This window comes from Oncorhynchus keta, chromosome 7, assembly GCF_023373465.1.
Source record: "Oncorhynchus keta strain PuntledgeMale-10-30-2019 chromosome 7, Oket_V2, whole genome shotgun sequence".
In the NCBI taxonomy this organism is placed as follows: domain Eukaryota; kingdom Metazoa; phylum Chordata; class Actinopteri; order Salmoniformes; family Salmonidae; genus Oncorhynchus; species Oncorhynchus keta.
The window spans coordinates 29,525,419-29,547,674 of NC_068427.1; the positions used below are offsets into that span (position 1 = coordinate 29,525,419).

Here is a 22,256-nt window from a genome sequence, read left to right on the forward strand (position 1 = left end):
AACTCTCCTCTTTCAACAGACGAACGCCGTTACAGAATCACCCACCACACCCGGACCAAGCGGCGTGTCAACAGGCAGCGACAGCAGAAGCAGCGAAAGGAGGAACGGACATGGGAGGATGAATTGTTCGGAGAAGGACCCTGGGATCAGCCTGGAGAATATCGCCGCCCCAAAGAAGAACTGGAGGCGGCGAGAGCTGAGAGGCGCTGGTATGAGGAGAAGCAACAGCGACAGCAGGAGCAACAATATTGTGACTACACTACTTGGGAGGAAATAGACAGGTGGGCGGTCGACCCAGAGAGAGTGCCGGAGCCCGCCTGGGATTCGCTGGAGCAGTGCGAAGAGGGTTATAGGAGAATGGAGTTGGAGAGACAAGCACGGCGGCGCAGAAGGAAGCCCAAGAGTCAGCCCCAAAAATGTATTGGGGGGCTCAGGGAGAGTGTGGCAGAGTCAGGAGTCAGACCTGAGCCAACTCTCCCTGTTTATCGTGAGGAGCCAAGGAGGAGACCAGAACCAGAGCCGGTGTTAGAGGTGAGCGAAGCAGAGGCTGTGAAGGAGTTAATGGGGAAAGTGGAGGAGAGAGTAATGAGGGAGTTGCTAGTTTGGTGCTTTAGGTACGATATTCGTCCGACGGAGCGTGTCGGGGATTTGATGGCACCTGGGTCAGTGCTCCATACTCGTCCTGAGGTGCGTGTTAGTCGGCTGGTGAAAATTGTGCCAGCCTCACGCACTAGGCCTCCTGTGTACCTACCTAGCCTTGCACGTCTTGTGCCAGCCCTGCTCTCAGGCTCTCCAGTACACCTTCACGGTCCGGTACATCCTGTGCCACCTTCACACACCAGTCCTCCGGTGGCAGCTCCCCGCACCAGGCTTCCTGTGCGTGTCCTCGGTCCAGTACCACAAGTTCCAGCACCACGCACCAGGCCTTCAGTGTGCCTCGCCTGTTCAGCGCAGCCAGAGCCTTTCTCCTCTCCAGTGCTGTCGGAGTCTCCCACCTGTTTAGCGCTGCCGGAGCCTCCCGCCTGTTCAGCGCAGCCAGCGCTTTCCTCCTCTCCAGTGCTGTCGGAGTCTCCCACCTGTTTAGCGCTGCCGGAGCCTCCCGCCTGTTCAGCGCAGCCAGCGCTTTCCTCCTCTCCTGCGCTGCCGGAGTCTCCCGCCTGTTTAGCGCTGCCAGAGCCTTCCTCCTCTCCTGCGCTGCCGGAGTCTCCCGCATGTTCAGCGCTGCCAGAGCTGCCAGCCTGCATGGAGCAGCCTGAGCTGCCAGCCTGCATGGAGCAGCCAGAGCTGCCAGCCTGTATGGAGCAGCCAGAGCTGTCAGTTTGCATAGAGCAGCCAGAGCTGTCAGTCTGCATGGTGCAGCCAGGGATGTCAGTCTGCGTTGTGCAGCCAGGGATGTCAGTCTGCATGGAGCAGCCAGGGCTGCCAGTCTGCATGGAGCAGCCAGGACTGCCAGTCTACATGGAACAGCCAGATCTGCCAGTCAGCCATGATCTTCCAGATCTGCCAGTCAGCCAGGCTCTTCCAGATCTGCCAGTCAGCCAGACTCTTCCAGATCTGCCAGTCAGCCAGACTCTTCCAGATCTGCCAGTCAGCCAGACTCTTCCAGATCTGCCAGTCAGCCAGACTCTTCCAGATCTGCCAGTCAGCCAGACTCTTCCAGATCTGTCAGTCAACCAGACTCTTCCAGATCTGCCAGTCAACCAGACTCTCCCAGATCCGCCAGCCAGCCAGGATCTGCCAGAGCCAACTACCTGCCTGAGCTTCCTCTCAGTGCTGAGCTTCCTCTCAGTGCTGAGCTTCCCCTCAGTCCCGAGCTTCTACCTCAGTCCCGAGAGGCCCCTCAGTCCAGTGGGGTCCTTGGTGAGGGGTATTAGGCCTAGGTCGGCGGCGAGGGTCGCCAATCAAAGGACGCATTACAGGGGGACTAAGACCTGGTTGGAGTGGGGTCCACGTCCCGAGCCGGACCCGCCACCGTGGACAGACGCCCACCCGGACCCTCCCCTATGGGTTTTGGTGTGCGGTCGGGAGTCCGCACCTTGGGGGGGGTTCTGTCACACCCTGGTCTTAGTATTTTGTGTTTATATATTTATTTGGTCAGGCCAGGGTGTGACATGGGTTTATTTTGTTGTGTTTTCGTATTGGGGTTTTAGTAGGCATTGGGATTGCTTTTGTTGTTTTGCATATTTAGTTATTTCATGTATCGTTCATTTTTTCATTAAAGAACATGAGTAACCACCACGCCGCATTTTGGTCCGACTCTCCTCTTTCAACAGACGAACGCCGTTACAGAGATCTGGTGACAGCTGCGCACACACCCTAAAATCTCTTCTTCTAGCCATGGTAGCCAAAATAATGGGTAACTGGGCATTATTATACATGACCCTAGGCATGATGGGATGTTTTTAATTGCTTAATTAACTCAGGAACCAGACTTGCAAAAAAAAGCACAATCTTTCAATATACTTTATCCTCATTTACAAGTGTTTCCTTTATTTTGGCAGTTACACTTTTTTTTGCGGCAAATTCCCAGAGCCCTGCATATGTATAGTGCACAAGCTGTTAGAGTTTTTATGAGGTGTGGGTTATAAAAGCGAGTCATTTCCCCTCTCTCCAGCATGGCAGTACTGCACAGATGCAGAAGCTTGGCAAAACAAACCTTTTGGACAGCAGGAAGCTGGCGAAGCAAAATCTTTTCACACATGGTAATGGAAAGATACCCTGATAGGTGGGGGGGCAGTGGGAGAGAGGGGTCAGGGAGAGAGGCTCAGGAGGGCCATGTGGGTTCTTCACAGGGAGAGGAAAGCTAGAAATAGACCCATCCACAGGAGGGACAGCATAGATCAGCCAAGCACAGAGCCCTAACCTGTACTACAGCAACACACGAACAGACACCTGACAGCATAGATCAGCCAAGCACAGAGCCCTAACCTGTACTACAGCAAGACACTCACACACCTGACGCACTCACCCTCTACATCAGGGATGGGCCACTGGCGGACCCGTTTTGTAAGCCCATGGACCAATAAAAATCGGAGTTTGGTTTTGTTGTGGCCGCCACCTCCATAAAAGTTGCCCCTCGCTGCTCTACATGATAATCAATAGCTTTCCAACAGAGACGGACATGGTTCACTGGAACATCAGTTGGGAACTGCATTCTACCAGAATGAGGTGATTTTTAATGATGCCTAGCTAAAGCATGCTGGAATGAAGGCAACATGGTGCAGATTACATGGCTGTCTAGCCTTCCTCCTAGATATGTGGAAAAACCTACTGCAAGCTGCTGGTGAAATGGCTCACTTAAAGTAAAGTGTCACAGCTCACTGCAGGAGCTTCAAAAACAGCTCTTACCCAATGTTCCCTCTCTCATCAGATGCTGCAGCACTGTTAGTCATTTACTACAATGGCATCTCAGCGCAGAGGAAAGGGACTAATCACAGAAACACAATAATGAGTCATTGATTACCATTACAGAAAATGCTTTATTCAGCAAACTTTGTTAAATGACTAACCGTGTTATTCACACACACTGCTCAGCTAGGCTTGGTCTCTTGTCACAGTGTGTTGTTAATCTCACAATGGTCATAATGTCTTTACCACACAGAGGAATAAAAAGGTAACAGAAAGGTTTGAATTTCTTATTCTATGGAATATTATTATCTTGTATCTTATGGTACAGTGTATTTACAGACAGACTACAGTTGACATGTTGACTTTTGTAAAGTTAACTATACAGGAGACCTTCAACTTGAAAGATATCCTTGTTCAGGAAAAATGTTTCAGAATAGTCTCTGGGGATGGTAATGTCTTAGGGCTGGAATAAATAGATCTGTAGTATACTGTAGTCCAGGAGGTCAGAGGTGTGATGGGGGCTGTAGTTTATCAGCGGCGTTGGTCTTTATCCAGCAGGTCCTTGGCCTCGTTGATCTTGGCGGCCATGTAAGGAGATCCACCTGGAGAGAGAACACACATCCGCTTCTCATCAATGCCTGTCTGTTTAATCCTCTTTTTTCCTCCCATTGTTCCCCCCCATCCCATCCCTCTCACCCCTCTATCCATTCCAGGTAAGAACAATATAAAACAGTCTACACATGGCATGCAAGCTGTTTCCCCAGGCATGAAAAAAACAACAACTCAGTGACATCTACTGTCTGGAGTAGAGGACTTCAGTAGGCTCAGTCATTAGCAGTCTAAGTCACATCCAATCACCTTTTATTGTGCTTTAACACACAGTGGAACACTAATCACTATGGAGCACAGGAAATGGGTGTATGCTGAGCTAGCACAAACTGAGGTTGGGTCGCATACTAATAGTCTTAAGTGACTTCCTCTCCTCGTCTCCTACCCCCACCACACTGCTCTGAAAACACATGATAGAAATTTGTGTGTGTTCTGAGGCAGAGTGGTCTGCTCAGCTCACAGGGTCAATGAGTACAGCATCCTGGGAGTAGTAGTCTGCTGTGTGACACTACCAAGACAGCCTGAGGGCACAGGTGTGTGTGTGTGTGTGTGTGTGTGTGTGTACAACACTTTCTTAGTAGCCATGTGTGTATACTGCCCCCCCCCCCGGTGGTGTGTTTTGTGTCAGCAGAAACAGAACTCTATGTGTGTTTAGGGTAATAAATGAGTGTTATTGTTTGCAGTGACAGAGAGCAGGGCCTGACGAAGGCCTCAACTAGTCTGCCAATCAGTCACTGACAAACACAGAGCCGGCCTGGCACGGCCTTCAGCACACTCACAGGGAAGGAAAGACACTAAAAACAGGGCTAGAGGCCGAGAGAGGCATAAATAGAAATTCTGAAATCGCGTCATCTTGCTCACTGGACCTTATTGGCTCAAATACAGGAAATAATGAGAGGTAATTAGCCAATCATTCCAATGCATTACTCTGAACAGGAATCGGTCCACTCTTCCCTGCCCAGACCTGGCTGACTGACAGACAGAGAAGCTGTGGGTTATTGCCCTCTCTTCTCCATCGATGTCCCAGTAACCAAACACATGAAAATGAACTATAATGGATACTGTGCTACCTCCTGGTACAGAACACAAAGCCATATCCAAGGATGACAGTATTGATGGATGTTCCTACAGGTGACCCTATAGAGCTTATAGCCCCATATTTCATCCCCTATTTATTCTTTGTCCCACTCTCTAACTCCTCCCTCTCCCTCTCTCTGTCACCTCAGCCCTTATCGCCCAGTCAGAGGAATCCCACAGGCCATTTCTCATTTCACACTGAGTAAAAACTACACACTGTGTGTGTGTGTGTCTCTCAGGAGAGGGAAAAACACTGTGGACGGGTATGTAAAACTAGCTGCTGTGTATGAGCGTGACTGTGTGTGTGTGTGTACACACCTCTCAGGAGAGGGAGACCGAGGGAGGCCATTAACCTTGATAGAGGAGAGGGGGCGAGTGCACAAGCCTGACGCTGGGAAAAACACCTTGTATATGGGTTCAATAAAGACAGGTGATATGGTGTTCACACAAGAACCAGTAATAGGAGATCATCACTGTATAATTAACTCAGTTGTCTCCAATCTGTTTTTTCTCATGTCCAGTAAATTGGGATTAAACTGTCAACTGACCTTTATCTGGGTGGTTGAGGACCATGATCCTCCGGTGGGCATCTCTCAACTTGGACTTGGTGCTGGTCGGGCTATAGGGGGGAGAGATACAGGATTGGGATTAAAAGAATGTACAAAATAGAGCTACACACAGATTTAGCACAGGATTACAGCACCATCTAGTGGTCAAATCACATTCACAAGTTGCAGTAAGAACATTGAGTTCTTCTGACTACTAAACTATTCAGGTGTTCTGCTCTCTTCTCCCTGATTGACAGTGTGAAATTTAACTAAACCAAAAAGAATGATGACTAATATAAACCCATCAAAGACACAGAGAAATCAAACACATCCTTAGCATGAACACAGACTGAAATAAACCATTGGGTACACACCCGCACAAACAGGCGAGCATGACACACACTTCCGCCAGTCTTACCTGATACCAAGGATGAGGCTGGCTTCTCGCTTAGTCATCTTCTGGTCAAACCCTCCTTTATAGTAGTGTGATGAGAAGGTCTGGAGAGAGAAGAGATGTTAGTACTGAAAGTGTAATATGCTTAGAGTTAGTGTAAATGCTTAGATGTTAGTGTAAATGCTTAGAGTAAGAAGGGTGGAAGTGCATTCTGTGGTACATAGGGTTCATTAACTCCCTTCGGTCAAGCACTGCCTCATTGTCACACAGTACACACTGGGAGAAACTGCCAGACACACGCAGTGTGAGGTCTGATCACTCATCCATCTCACGTCACACACTGCTTTATTTTCACACACACACACACACACGTACGTGAGAGAGGGCAGTGGGTGCATCACCCTGTCTGGGAGCCTTTGGTCTGTGGAGCCATAACTCAGGTGAAGCAGGGGAAACTGAAGACCATGAGTCAGTCCACCAACTACCCACCCTACAGACAGTCAGTGGAATAAGTACTATACCACAAACATTGGTGCTTGGTGACTATCTTATGGGGCAATTCATGAATCCCCCAGATTTGCAAATATGCGTCTGTAGCGTGGTGGGAGTTTTCAGCAAAACCAGCGGGTGTCATCGTTGATCATGCATAGTTTCAGAATACAGTGTACCAAGACATACTAACAATCAGTTGGAGTTCATTAGAAGTTGCTCAAAACAAACATATAGGTCTACATGGTTAGACACGTTTCAGGATTGTGATGAAACACATAACCAAGTTTGTGGGTTACTTACAGAGGTGGGCATCTTCTTAGCAGTCTGTGACAGGACTTGTCCTAGAGGCTTCCACAACTGGAAGGCATAACGACCTGAAACACAGTACATAATTATTGTCCTACACAAACAGACCCCTTTCTACTGGTCACCACAGTTATGTTCTTGTCCTGTATTATTTTTTTTCACCTTTATTTAACCAGGTAAGCCAGTTGAGAACAAGTTCTCATTTACAACTGCGACCTGGCCAAGATAAAGCAAAGCAGTGTGACACAACAACACAGAGTTACACATGGAACAAACAAAACGTACAGTCAACAACACAATAGAAAAATCTATATATAGTGTGTGCAAATGTAGTAAGATTAGGGAGGTAGGGCAATAAATAGGCCATAGTGGTGAAATAATGACAATTTAGCAATTTAACACTGGAGTGATAGACGTGCAGAAGATGAATGTACAAGTAGAGATACTGGGGTGCAAAGGAGCAAAAAAAACAAAAAACAATATGGGGATGAGGTAGTTGGGTGGGCCATTTACAGATGGGCTGTGTACAGGTGCAATGATCAGTAAGCTGCTCTGACAGCTGATGTTTAAGTTAGTGAGGGAGATACAAAAATCACTGAAGCTGGATTCATATCATTTGTTTGTTACGCCGGTGCTGGTTGAAATAGTTTTTTTTTTTTTATGGGGCTCTATCCTCAGATAATCGCATCGTATTCTTTAGCAGTAAATCCTTTTTGAAATCTGACAACGCAGTTGGATTAGCAAGATTCTAGGCACTTGTATTTTCAGGAATGTTTAATATGACAATTTATGTAGTGATCACGGTCGAATTTCAGCCCACTACCGGGTTCCATGCGCAGAGAGGTTAATATGAGTCTGGAAGGAGAGTTTACAGTCTAACCAGACACCTAGGTATTTGTAGTTCTCCACATATTCTAAGTCAGAACCGTCCAGAGTAGTGATGCTAGGCGGTTCGGTTGAAGATCATGCATTTAGTTTTACTTGCATTTGAGAGCAGTTGGAGGCCACGGAAGGAGTGTTGTATGGGATTGAAACTCATCTGGAGGTTTGTTAATACAGTGTCCAAAGAAGAGCCAGAAGTATACAGAATGGTGTTGTCTGCGTAGAGGTGGATCAGAGAATCACCAGCAGCAAGAGCGACATCATTGATGTATATAGAGAAAAGAGTCGGCCCGAGAATTGAATCCTGTGGCACTCCCATAGAGACAGCCAGAGGTCTGGACAACAGGCCCTCCGATTTCACACACTGAACTCTGTCTGAGAAGTAGTTGGAGAACCAGGCGAGTCAGTCATTTGAGAAACCAAGGCTGTTGATTCTGCCACTAAGAATGCGGCGATTGACAGAGTCGAAAGCCTTGGCCAGGTCGATGAAGACGGCTGCACAGTATTGTTTTTTTTTATTGATGAAGGTTATGATATCGTTTAGGACCTTGAGTGTGGCTGAGGTGCACCCATGACCAGCTTGGAAACCAGATTGCATAGCGTAGAAGGTACAGTGGGATTTGAAATGGTCAGTGATCTGTTCGAGAGCTACCCCCCTACTTTTTTCAATTTCCGCCTGAAGACATACCCGAATCTAACTGCCTGTAGCTCTGGCCCAGAAACAAGGATATGCATATTCTTGGTACCATTTGAAAGAAAACACTCTGAAGTTTGTGTAAATGTGAATTGAATGTAGGAGAATATAACAATCAATCTGGTTTACAATACAATGAAAGAAAAACACTCAGTTTTTTATTTTTATTGTTCTATTATCATCTTTAAAATGAACAAGATAAAACAAACATTCAGATAGGATGATGGGGACAATTTCAGTGAAAAACATAAGAGGGCAACAGTACTTGTGCAAAGTTTCAGAATGATAACTTCCAAAATGAGTGTGCTACATAACATTTATCATTAAGATTCTATTGCAACTTCGTATTTCGTCGTCCTAACGTAGTCTACACTGCTATCTGCCCAGCAGCTAGCCAGCTAGCAAACGTCCACCGTCTACCGAATAGCAGCACTGTAGAAACTATTACACTCAACTGAACGACTTGATTAGTGTAGTGTTAGCTAGCTACATAGTTGTCTTTGCTGTCTTCGTATCCAAGATAATTGTGTAGTTTAGAGCGTGTAGTCTTAGAGTGATTATCTTAATTTACCGAGGTTAGCTAGCCAGCTATTTGTCGTCCTTAACGTAGGAGACACTGCTAGCTAGCCAACAGCTAGCCAACGTCTACTGAATAGAACTTCCGCACTCAACAACCCGGTCGCATTCCGCTTCGCTCCACAGGTAGTATCACATTTTCATTTCATTTCATTACAGCACAACGGTTTGATTTGTTTGATCGTAGCTAGCTACATAGCTAGCTACATAGCCATCTGTGTATCAAAGATAATTGTGTAGTCTAGAGCGATTTTCTAGGTTAGCTAGCCAGCAATTGTCGTTCTTTTAACGCAACGTAACGTAATCAACACTGCTAGCTAGCCAGCTAGCCCCTGAATAGCAGCACTGTAGAAACTATTACACTCAACGGAACGACTTGATTAGTGTAGTGTCAACAACGCAGCCACTGCCAGCTAGCCTACAAAGTCAACAACGCAGCCACTGCCAGCTAGCCTACTTCAGCAGTACTGTATCATTTTAATCATTTTAGTCAATAAGATTCTTGCTACTTAAGCTTAACTTTCTGAACATTCGAGACATGTAGTCCACTTGTCATTCCAATCTCCTTGCATTAGCGTAGCCTCTTCTGTAGCCTGTCAACTATGTGTCTGTCTATCCCTGTTCTCTCCTCTCTGCACAGACCATACAAACGCTCCCACACCGCGTGGCCGCGGCCACCCTAATCTGGTGGTCCCAGCGCGCACGACCCACGTGGAGTTCCAGGTCTCCGGTAGCCTCTGGAACTGCCGATCTGCGGCCAACAAGGCAGAGTTCATCTCAGCCTATGCCTCCCTCCAGTCCCTCGACTTCTTGGCACTGACGGAAACATGGATCACCACAGATAACACTGCTACTCCTACTGCTCTCTCTTCGTCCGCCCACGTGTTCTCGCACACCCGAGAGCTTCTGGTCAGCGGGGTGGTGGCACCGGGATCCTCATCTCTCCCAAGTGGTCATTCTCTCTTTCTCCCCTTACCCATCTGTCTATCGCCTCCTTTGAATTTCATGCTGTCACAGTTACCAGCCCTTTCAAGCTTAACATCCTTATCATTTATCGCCCTCCAGGTCCCCTCGGAGAGTTCATCAATGAGCTTGATGCCTTGATAAGCTCCTTTCCTGAGGACGGCTCACCTCTCACAGTTCTGGGCGACTTTAACCTCCCCACGTCTACCTTTGACTCATTCCTCTCTGCCTCCTTCTTTCCACTCCTCTCCTCTTTTGACCTCACCCTCTCACCTTCCCCCTACTCACAAGGCAGGCAATACGCTCGACCTCATCTTTACTAGATGCTGTTCTTCCACTAACCTCATTGCAACTCCCCTCCAAGTCTCCGACCACTACCTTGTATCCTTTTCCCTCTCGCTCTCATCCAACACTTCCCACACTGCCCCTACTCGGATAGTATCGCGCCATCCCAACCTTCGCTCTCTCTCCCCCGCTACTCTCTCCTCTTCCATCCTATCATCTCTTCCCTCTGCTCAAACCTTCTCCAACCTATCTCCTGATTCTGCCTCCTCAACCCTCCTCTCCTCCCTTTCTGCATCCTTTGACTCTCTATGTCCCCTATCCTCCAGGCCGGCTCGGTCCTCCCCTCCCGCTTCGTGGCTCGACGACTCATTGCGAGCTCACAGAACAGGGCTCCGGGCAGCCGAGCGAAAATGGAGGAAAACGCGCCTCCCTGCGGACCTGGCATCCTTTCACTCCCTCCTCTCTACATTTTCCTCCTCTGTCTCTGCTGCTAAAGCCACTTTCTACCACTCTAAATTCCAAGCATCTGCCTCTAACCCTAGGAAGCTCTTTGCCACCTTCTCCTCCCTCCTGAATCCTCCTCCCCCTCCCCCCTCTCTGCAGATGACTTCGTCAACCATTTTGAAAAGAAGGTCGACGACATCCGATCCTCGTTTGCTAAGTCAAACGACACCGCTGGTTCTGCTCACACTGCCCTACCCTGTGCTCTGACCTCCTTCTCCCCTCTCTCTCCAGATGAAATCTTGCGTCTTGTGACGGCCGGCCGCCCAACAACCTGCCCGCTCGACCCTATCCCCTCCTCTCTTCTCCAGACCATTTCCGGAGACCTTCTCCCTTACCTCACCCCGCTCATCAACTCATCCCTGACCGCTGGCTACATCCCTTCCGTCTTCAAGAGAGCGAGAGTTGCACCCCTTCTGAAAAAACCTACACTCGATCCCTCCGATGTCAACAACTACAGACCAGTATCCCTTCTTTCTTTTCTCTCCAAAACTCTTGAACGTGCCGTCCTTGGCCAGCTCTCCCGCTATCTCTCTCAGAATGACCTTCTTGATCCAAATCAGTCAGGTTTCAAGACTAGTCATTCAACTGAGACTGCTCTTCTCTGTATCACGGAGGCGCTCCGCACTGCTAAAGCTAACTCTCTCTCCTCTGCTCTCATCCTTCTAGACCTATCGGCTGCCTTCGATACTATGAACCATCAGATCCTCCTCTCCACCCTCTCCGAGTTGGGCATCTCCGGCGCGGCCCACGCTTGGATTGCGTCCTACCTGACAGGTCGCTCCTACCAGGTGGCGTGGCGAGAATCTGTCTCCTCATCACGCGCTCTCACCACTGGTGTCCCCCAGGGATCTGTTCTAGGCCCTCTCCTATTCTCGCTATACACCAAGTCACTTGGCTCTGTCATAACCTCACATGGTCTCTCCTATCATTGCTATGCAGACGACACACAATTAATCTTCTCCTTTCCCCCTTCTGATGACCAGGTGGCGAATCGCATCTCTGCATGTCTGGCAGACATATCAGTGTGGATAACGGATCACCACCTCAAGCTGAACCTCGGCAAGACGGAGCTGCTCTTCCTCCCGGGGAAGGACTGCCCGTTCCATGATCTCGACATCACGGTTGACAACTCCATTGTGTCCTCCTCCCAGAGCGCTAAGAACCTTGGCGTGATCCTGGACAACACCCTGTCGTTCTCAACTAACATCAAGGCGGTGGCCCGTTCCTGTAGGTTCATGCTCTACAACATCCGCAGAGTACGACCCTGCCTCACACAGGAAGCGGCGCAGGTCCTAATCCAGGCACTTGTCATCTCCCGTCTGGATTACTGCAACTCGCTGTTGGCTGGGCTCCCTGCCTGTGCCATTAAACCCCTACAACTCATCCAGAACGCCGCAGCCCGTCTGGTGTTCAACCTTCCCAAGTTCTCTCACGTCATCCCGCTCCTCCGCTCTCTCCACTGGCTTCCAGTTGAAGCTCGCATCCGCTACAAGACCATGGTGCTTGCCTACGGAGCTGTGAGGGGAACGGCACCTCAGTACCTCCAGGCTCTGATCAGGCCCTACACCCAAACAAGGGCACTGCGTTCATCCACCTCTGGCCTGCTCGCCTCCCTACCACTGAGGAAGTACAGTTCCCGCTCAGCCCAGTCAAAACTGTTCGCTGCTCTGGCCCCCCAATGGTGGAACGAACTCCCTCACGACGCCAGGACAGCGGAGTCAATCACCACCTTCCGGAGACACCTGAAACCCCACCTCTTTAAGGAATACCTAGGATAGGATAAAGTAATCCTTCTCACCCCCCCCCTTAAAAGATTTAGATGCGCTATTGTAAAGTGGCTGTTCCACTGGATGTCATAAGGTGAATGCACCAATTTGTAAGTCGCTCTGGATAAGAGCGTCTGCTAAATGACTTAAATGTAATGTAAATGTAAGTCACCCAGGTGTCTCACACAAGTAGCCCAAATGTACCCAAGTGGCCAAATTGGTGAAGGTATACATTTTGAAAGAAATAACTATATACAAAATGGTATTCTAACACACACACAGTACAGGGAACATAAGGTTGAAAATATTATTATAGACCTGCTACACCTACTGTCTCTATTATATTATGACAGACCAGCTAGATCTACTGTCTTTATTATATTACAACAGACCAGCTGTATCTACTGTCTCCATTTCACTTCGGCCATTGTTGTGGGCCTGCCCTCCCCTCAACAGCCTCAAATAGGCTATTTCATTTCACAAATAATATTTTATATTACCAGTCCAAAACGGTGACATTGTTCCTCTTCTGCAGGCACGTTACAGATTATACACAGTGGCTACAACGGTGTCCTCTCCGTTCAAAAAATATTCCTATATTCGCTAAATGAATCGTCCTACAACAATCTCTGTCTCACTTTTCCGATCAATTTCTTCTAATATTGTGTGTACATCTGTATATCTAGACTTAGATTTAACTTTCCCTGACTTAGTCGCCATACTGATTGATATATAAACAGCTGAATCTGCACTGTGCGTAAAATGCGGAGCTCCTTCCGGAATAAAACTTCAATAGCGAATGACTCTCTTTACGCTTGAGTTTACGACATGGGTTGGTCTTCCAACACACAACCATTGCATATTGCCGCTTACCTCAGCTCATTGGCCATCTACCCAGCTAGATTTAAAGACGATCAGTGGTCATTGGGTTAAAATTACAGTCAATCAACGAAACAGTGGTCATATCATTGGTGCACAGTGATGTCATTACTTGTTGTCTTCAAATCTGTTTCTTTCAGTCAATACATCCCGCGAAATGGCCCATCAGGTTTGGTTGTGTTACAAACAAACCAGTTGATTGCAATGAAACCAAACATGACTGGAAAAGTCATGTTCTGTGTGGGATATTTACCTGGAATGTGTCGTCGAAAATGGAATGAGATGGAATTCACGACACAAGCGGTTCACAAAATGTTTCGTGTTAGGCTATAAAAACGTATTTTATCAAACAAAAGATCATTCATTGTGTAACAATGAGCATTGGAATTGCAAACAGATGAAGATCGTCAAAGGTAAACTATTTATTTTAATGCAGTTTGTGATTATGTTACGCCTGTGCTGGATGAAATAGTTTTTTTAATGGGGCTCTATACTCAGATAATCACATCGTATTCTTTCGCAGTAAATCCTTTTAAAAATCTGACAACGCAGTTGGGATTAGCAAGATTGTAGGCTTTCGATACATGTGAGACACTTGTATTTTCATGAATGTTTAATATGACTATTTATATAGCGATCACCGTATGTTGTGGAATTTCAGCCCGCTACCGGGTTCCGTGCTCAGAGAGGTTAACTCGGCTTTCGAAGATTTTAGAAAGGCAGGGCAGGATGGATATAGGTCTACAACAGTTTGGGTCTAGAGTGTCTCCCCCTTTGAAGAGGGGCCTGACCGCGGCAGCTTTCCAATCCCTAGGGATCTCAGACGATACGAAAGAGAGTTTGAATAGGCTAGTAATAGGGGTATAATTTTTGAAAAGAGAGGGTCCAGATTGTCTAGCCCAGCTGATTTGTAGGGGTCCAGATTTTGCAGCTCTTTCAGGACATCAGCTATCTGGATGTGGGTGAAGGAGAAATGGGGAGGTTTGGGCAAGTTGCTGTGGGGGGTGCAGAGCTGTTGACTGTGGTAGGGGTAGCCAGGTGGAAAGCATGGCCAGCTGTCAAAAAAATGCTTATTGCAATTCTCAATTATCATAGATTAATCGGTGGTGACAGTGTTTCCAAGCCTCAGTGCAGTGGGCAGCTGGGAGGAGGTGCTCTTATTCTCCATGGAACTTACAGTGTCCCAGAACTTTTTGGTGTTTATGCGGCAGCGTAGCCTAGTGGTTAGAGCGTTGGACTAGTAACCGGAAGGTTGCGAGTTCAAACCCCCGAGCTGACAAGGTACAAATCTGTCGTTCTGCCCCTGAACAGGCAGTTAACCCACTGTTGCCAATGTTCTTAACTGACTTGCCTGGTTAAATAAAGGTAAAATAAAAAAAATAAAAAAATAATTAAATGCTACAGGATGCAAATTTCTGTTTGAAATAGCTAGCCTTTGCTTTCCTAACTGCCTGTGTATATTGGTTCCTAACTTCCGTTAAAAGTTGCATATCGCAGGGGCTATTCGATGCTAATGCAATACGCCACAGGATGTTTTTGTGCTGGTCAAGGGCAGTCAAGTCTTGAGTGAACTAAAGGCTATATCTGTTCTTAGTTCAAGATTTTTTGAAAGGGGCATGCTTATTTAAGATGGTGAGGAAAACACTTTAAAAAGAATAACCAGGCATCCTCTACTGAAGGAATGAGGTCAATATCCTTCCAGGATACCCGAGCCAGGTATATTAGAAAGGCCAGCTCGCTGAAGTGTTTTTGGGAGCGTTTGACAGTGATGAGGGGTGGTTGTTTGACCGCGGCAATGAGGCAGTGATCCTGGTTGAAGACAGCAGAAGTGTATTTAGAGGGCAGGTTGATCAGGATGATATCTATGAGGGTGCCCGTGTTCAAGGAATTAGGGTTGTACCTGGTAGGTTCCTTGATAATTTGTGTGAGATTGAGGGCATCTAGTTTAGACTGTAGGATGGCTGGGGTGTTAAACATATCCCAGTTTAGGTCACCTAAGAGTACAAACTCTGAAGATAAATGGGGGGCAAATAATTCACATATGGTGTCCAGGGCACAGCTGGGGGCTGAGGGGGGGTCTATAACAAGCGGCAACAGTGAGAGACTTAATTCTGGAAAGGTGGATTTTTAAAAGTAGAAGCTCGAACTGTTTGGGCACAGACCTGGATAGTATGACAGAACTCTGTAGGCTAACTCCACCCCCTTTGGCAATTCTATCTTGGCGGGAAATGTTGTAGTTGGGGATGGAAATGTCAGAATATTCAGACACGGCTAGGACATCAGGGTTGGCGGAGTGTGCTAAAGCAGTGAATAAAAAAACTTAGGAATGAGGCTTCTGATGTTAACAGGCATGAAACCAAGGCTTTTACTGTTTCAGAAGTCAACTAATGAGAGCACCTGGGAGTAGGAGTGGAGCTAGGCACTGCAGGTCCTGGATTGAACTCTACATCACCAGACGAACAGAGGATGAGTAGGATAAGGGCACGGCTAAAGGCTATAAGGACTGGTCTTCTATAATAATAATAATAATAATAATGCCATTTAGCAGACGCTTTTATCCAAAGCGACTTACAGTCGTGTGCATACATTCTACGTATGGGTGGTCCCGGGAATCGAACCCACTACCCTGGCGTTACAAGCGCCATGCTCTACCAACTGAGCTACAGAAGGACTTCTATGTGTAACATGTATCAGAGTGTGTGTGTGTATGTGTGTACTGGGTCAGTGTTTGTGTTGGTAAGCTGCAGTCACTCTCCAAACCCACAGAGCCAGTCAGCATCTATACCCTGCCAAACATTCTCTGTTTATAAAGTCCACACACACAAGAAGTTAGCAGAAACCCCTCTGGAGGAGCTGGTTTCCAAGAGAAAAACACAAAACCACTCAGTCATGTATGAGAGCCATGCTGCTAAGCTCAGGGAGTAATCAGGGCATTATTTATAACCTGGTGACTGACATGTTCTGAGTGGGCGGTGTAAATCTACTGCTACACCTCCAGGCTGCCTGGAAGTTCTGTTTTCCTACAACTACAAAGCTGAAAGTCCATCAACTATGAAGGGACCGCACACACGCACGTGCATGGATGGCCTGCTGCTGGCCTTTCCATTTACATTGAGAGGATAATTAGACTGTGCTGTTCCTCAAAGCCGCCACGACAACTAACACTGACCTCACATTACCCGAACTCTGTGGCAACTGGCAGACCACACACTGCCTTACTATTAACCACTATACAAAACAGCTGTGCTGACTGACACTCTTGTACCAATGCGGATAATGGCATAGTGCCTATTCACTGCTGCGCTCTGGAACATGATATCTGTACTATCACTGTATAAAATGACAGGAATATACTGTTTTGTAAGACATCAAACTTTCTAAATCACATGGATGTGTGATTGGTTATATCACATTATCTGGCGTACAAAGATCTTTGGTGTCCATTACTGGACGTTAGAGGTTTGTCCATACAAACCGCTACAATAAATTCTTCAACTAACTTGGTATTGGCGGTACTCTCTTCGATCTCGATTCTGGAAAAACTTATCTTATACATGTATATAGTTGCAGGTGGTTCTACACACACCAGAGAAAACTCAGAAAGATAGTAAATCCATGTTTTGTATCAAGTGAGATATGCCTCTTGCATATGTGTAGTGTTGCATAGAAACAACTAGTTCCTGCAAAATGCTGTGAAATGCTAGATGTGGGCAGCTAAGATGGTGACGAACTGTCTTGCGTTACAAAACATGGATTTGCCACCTGCAACTGTACACTGACATTTGTGACTTGTTTCGGGAAACTAGGCATTTGTTGCACGTCATGACTTCACAGGCGAGACATTTGAACGTAAGCATTTAAAAAAAATCGAAATGCATGTTTTGGGGTAGAAATGGCTTCTGGAACATGTGAACATTCATGAGCTTTAATAACAAAAAGTTGTATGCCATCTGTACATGCAAATAAAATTGTTAAATTATGACCTTCCTGCTAGCCATGATTTGCTGAGGTTATTGATGGGCTGGACATGCCGAGAGAGGAGTTCGGATTGGTCTGCCATGTAGCATGCTTCTGTCTATAACATGCATGAGCTGCTCAGAATGCGTTGGTAAGCCTTTCTAATGCGACTTTTTAAAAATATATCACGAAGAACTGCAAAGGTGTTGCTAATGCTCTCCACTTTCTAGAGCACTGGTTCTCAATCTTGGTCCTGGGGACCCAAAGGGCTGCACATTTTTGTTTTTGCCGCAGCACTACACAGCTGATTCAAATGATCAACTCATCAAATGTCTTTGATGATTTGAAGCAGGTGTGTAGTGCTTGGGCAAAAACAAAGAATGTGCACCCCTTTGGATCCAAGGACCTGGATGAGAACCACTGTTCTGGAGGACAATCGTGCCATGCTGACTCTGAAAATTAATCAGGCAATGAGGAAATCTCTGACTTAGGTAAAAACATTTTCTTTGAACCAGACAGTCATATGAAATGGTGATCAAGTGTTGTTGTCACGGAAGAAGGTGACCGAGTTTTAAAATCAGTGGAATGCCCAGAGTTTGATCGCAGAGTTTGATAGCTAAGGAGATTAAGAAAATTCTGGTATTTGATTACAAATACGAGGAGGGAGTCAAAGTGAACACAAAGAAGGCTGTTGCATAAAACACCTGTCTCTGGATTACATCTTCAAACTAAGGGCAACCATGGCATCTGTGACAGAGGGAGAAGTGTTCATCCATGTATATGGGTAAGAGACTAGCTTACATGTTCAGAAATTATACATTTCTAATTTTGGTTGGAGTCATTAACTCATTTTTAAACCACTACAAATGTATTGTTCACAAACTATAGTTTTGGCAAGTCGGTTAGGACATCTACTTTGTGCATGACAAGTAATTTTTCCAACAATTGTTTACAGACAGATCATTTAACTTATAATTCACTTTATCACAATTCCAGAGGGTCAGAAGTGTACATACACCAAGTTGACTACACCTTTAAACAGCTTGGAAAATTACAAAAAATGTCATGGCTTTAGAAGCTTCTGATAGGCTAATTGACATCATTTGAGTCAAATGGAGGTGTACCTGTGGATGTTTTTCAATACCTGCCTTCAAACTCAGTGCCACTTTGCTTGACACCATGGAAAAATCTAAAGAAATCAGCCAACACCTGAAAACAATTGTAGACCTCCAAGTCTGGTTCATCCTTGGGAGCAATTTCCAAACGCCTGAACGACCACATTCATCTGTACAAACAATAGTACTTAAGTATAAACACCACGGGACCACACAGCCGTCAAACCGCTCAGGAAGGAGACGCGTTCTGTCTCCTAGAGATTAACATACTTGGGTGCGAAAAGTGCAAATCAATTCCAGAACAGCAGCAAAGGACCTTGTGAAGATGCTGGAGGAAACAGGTACAAAATTATCTATATCAACAGTAAAACGAGTCCTATACTGACATAATCTGAAAGGCCGCTCAGCAAGGAAGAAGCCACTGCTCAAAAACCACCATTTAAAAAAAGCCAGACTACGGTTTGCAACTGCACATGGGGATAAAGCTCATATTTTTTGGAGAAATGTCCTCTGGTCTGATGGAAAAAAAAATAGAACTGTTTGGCCATAATGACCATCGTTATGTTTGGAGGAAAAAGGGGGAGGCTTGCAAGCCGAAGAACACCATCCCAACCGTAAAGCACAGGGGTGGCAGCATCATGTTGTGGGGGTGCTTTGCTGCAGGAGGGACTGGTGCACTTCACAAAATAGATGGCGTCATGAGGAAAGAAAATTATGTGGGCATATTGAAACAAAATCTTAAGACATCAGTCAGGAAGTTAAAGCTTGGTCGCAAATGGGTCTTCCAAATGGACAATGACCCCAAGCATACTTCCAAAGATGTGGCAAAATGGCTTAAGGACAACAAAGTCAAGGTGGCCATCACAAAGCACTGACCACAATCCTGGAGAACATTTGTGGGCAGAACTGAGAAAGTGTGTGCGAGCAAGGAGGCCTACAAACCTGACACAGTTACACCAGCTCTGTCAGCAGGAATGGGCCAACATTCTCCAAACTTATTGTGCGAAGCTTGTGGAAGGCTACCCGACACGTTTGACCCAAGTTAAACAATTTAAAGGCAATGATACCAAATACTAATTGAGTGCATTTAAACTTCTGACCCACTGGGAATGTGATGAAAGAAATAAAAGCGTAATTAAATCCTTCTCTACTATTATTCTGACATTTCACATTCTTAAAATAAAGTGGTGATCCTAACGGACCTAAGACATGGAATTTTTTTTACTAGGATTAAATGTCCGGAAAAGTGAAACTGAGTTTAAATGTATTTGGCTCAGGTGTATGTAAACTTCCGACTTCAGCTGTATTTGTATCTCAGAAAGCCATTTGCTTTGCTAGTTATAGCCTAATGTTAGCTAGCTAACATTTTAATCGAGTTGGTTAGCTTTAGCTACCTGCAGATTTAAGCATGGTAGTAATGTTATGAGTTGGGATTATGGTTCATTGTTTAACTAGCTACATGTCTAAACAAAAGACTCCTATGCAAGTAACGATTTCACTGTACTGTTTACGCCTTCTGTATCCTGTGCATGTGACAAATAAATGTTGATTTTATTTGAAATTATGTGTTTACCAGAGATGGTAATGTAAAGCACAACATGATCTGCACCAAAGTAAAATTAGGATATAACATTAGGCCAATGAGTGTCCAAGTTCTAAAATTATCCGGTAGAATGCCCTGCGTTTATTTCATCAATCTCAAAACTGTAAATTATTTTCTGTAATTAGCTCATCATTAACTTGTAAATAAGATAAAGTTAAGATGTTTCAGCTCTGATATGGTCATTATTTGAATTGGCTAGCCAGCTAACTTAACATTAGCTAACAAGCTAGAAATGAACAAAAACATTGTTTACAAAGTTGCCTTTAGTTGCCTGGTTTGTTAGACTGACATTACTAAATTAATTTTATAACGGATGGGTTTATTGGTGTGGTACAGCAGTGATGCCATTTTGGACCACCAGGCTGCTGATGTCATGCAGCGCGTCTTTTTTATCGGATGACTATAAAATGTTCATAATGTCACTGCGACAACTGTCTACAGACATGTCGATAGACGTAGTATTAACCACACTTTAGTCTTGAAATATTTGGTTGTTTAGTACACTACCATACTCACTGTTTAACACATGTATATCCTTAAAGAGATGGGTGGGGCTAAGGCTTAAGAGGGTGTGAACACTGATAAATGGCTGTAGACAAAAAAGAACTCTCCAGTAGGTTTACAAAAACATTCAAGGGCCATTTTCTCAAGTGTGGTTACAAGTTTATCAACTTTCAAAGCATAATTACTTACCCACTGTTCCTCAACTGTAGTGTATGATATACCATTTTCTAGCTCCGGGTCTCTACTTTTATCGAAAGTTTAAAAAAAAAAAACACAATTTCAAATGTTCTACATAAGATCGAGCCGGTCGAGAACGAAGTGATTATCGCCAATACCAGGTTAGTTAAAGAATTTATGGCAGCGGTTTGTATGGGCAAACTTGTAATTAACACCAAAAATCTTTGGTTATATCACATTATCCGGCATACAAACTGTAGGAAGGTGTGTGTGTGTGTGTGTGTGTGTGTGTGTGTGTGTGTGTGTGTGTGTGTGTGTGTGTGTGTGTGTGTGTGTGTATATTATACTATTTCTTACCTGCAAAGCCTGCAGCAGCAACACCAAGGCCAACCGCTATCAGAGTACCACCCTGAAGATACAGAACAATATCAATACAACAATCCATGAGTCAACAGTGGTGTAAAATACTTAAGTAAAAATACTTGAAAGATCTACTTAAGTAGTTTTTTGGGGGTATCTGTACTTTACTACTTATATTTTTGACAACTTATACTTTTACTTTACTATAATCCTAGAGAAAAGCATGTACTTTTTACTCCATACATTATGCCTGACACACAAAAGTATTCACTACAAATCTTTTTAATACTTAGCAGGACTGGAAAATTGTTAAATTCGCGCACTTCACAAGAGAACATCCCTGGTCATCCCTACTCCCTCTGATCTGGCAGACAAACTAAACACACAAGCTTCGTTTGTAAATTGTCTGAGTGTGCACTTGGCTATCCGTAAATACAATTTAAAAAAATTAAATGGTGCGGACTGGTTTGCTTAATATAAGGAATTTGAAATGATTTCTACTTTTACTTTTGATACTTATGTATAATTTTAGACTTACTCAAGTACTATTTTACTGGGTGACTTTTACTTGAGTCATTTTCTATTAAGGTATATTGACTTTTATTCAAGTATGACAATTGGGTACTTTTTCCACCAGTCAACAACAACAAAAATTAACGCAGTTTTCATTGCAAGCCTGAGTCACTCAGCCGACTGATTACATCACAGCCTGTTATATGACATTCATGTTACTGGCGATTGCTAGATTCATCCCCGTGATGACACAACCGACCTTCTGTTGCTAGTACTGTAACTATCCACCAGCTAATTGCTAGTAAATAGAAGGTTCTGGCATTAGCTAGCTCGCTATCTTAGCTGCAGGCCTGTGAAATAACCAGCGCTTGTTATCCACCAAATATTCAAACAACAAAATATACTTACAAGTCTTTTGTCGATTTCTGTTTCACTCCTGATTTTAGATTGAGAATTGTATTCAGCATATCGCATAGTTTCTCCTTCAATAGATACCCTGCTACCAGCATTTGCCATGATGCCGCTGTCACTTGAAGGACACAACTATGGAGCGTCTGAGCGGACAACCAGTGTCAATTGAAAAAAACATTTCGTAATACATAACGACCGGGTGATCCACTTTGCACAATATTGTGGAAATCTGGAACATTTTAATAAATCATCGAACCACATAAAAACAAACTAATTAAATGTTACAACATATA

General features: G+C 45.2%; 1 protein-coding gene across 1 annotated transcript; it reads right to left on the reverse strand.

The window, feature by feature from the left end:
* Window positions 1-3,459: 3,459 nt before the first annotated feature.
* On the reverse strand, window positions 3,460-22,207 carry LOC118386275 (dnaJ homolog subfamily C member 15-like). Its single transcript, XM_052522502.1, has 6 exons — window positions 21,961-22,207; window positions 21,037-21,088; window positions 6,769-6,842; window positions 6,001-6,080; window positions 5,583-5,653; window positions 3,460-3,950 (listed from the first exon to the last, which is right to left on the reverse strand). The coding sequence occupies exons 1-6, from the start codon at window positions 22,066-22,068 to the stop codon at window positions 3,880-3,882; spliced, it is 456 nt and encodes a 151-aa protein (XP_052378462.1). The 5' UTR covers window positions 22,069-22,207; the 3' UTR covers window positions 3,460-3,879.
* Between the last annotated feature and the right edge of the window lie 49 nt (window positions 22,208-22,256).

Excerpts from the sequence above, each read along its gene's own strand:
- LOC118386275 (XM_052522502.1), bottom strand. The coding sequence starts at position 22,068 with ATGGCAAATGCTGGTAGCAGGGTATCTATTGAAGGAGAAACTATGCGA. Across the intron at positions 6,081-6,768 it reads CTAAGAAGATGCCCACCTCT|ACCTTCTCATCACACTACTA; the intron begins GTAAGTAACCCA and ends TTCTCTCTCCAG. Across the intron at positions 3,951-5,582 it reads CCTCAACCACCCAGATAAAG|GTGGATCTCCTTACATGGCC; the intron begins GTCAGTTGACAG and ends TTCTCTCTCCAG.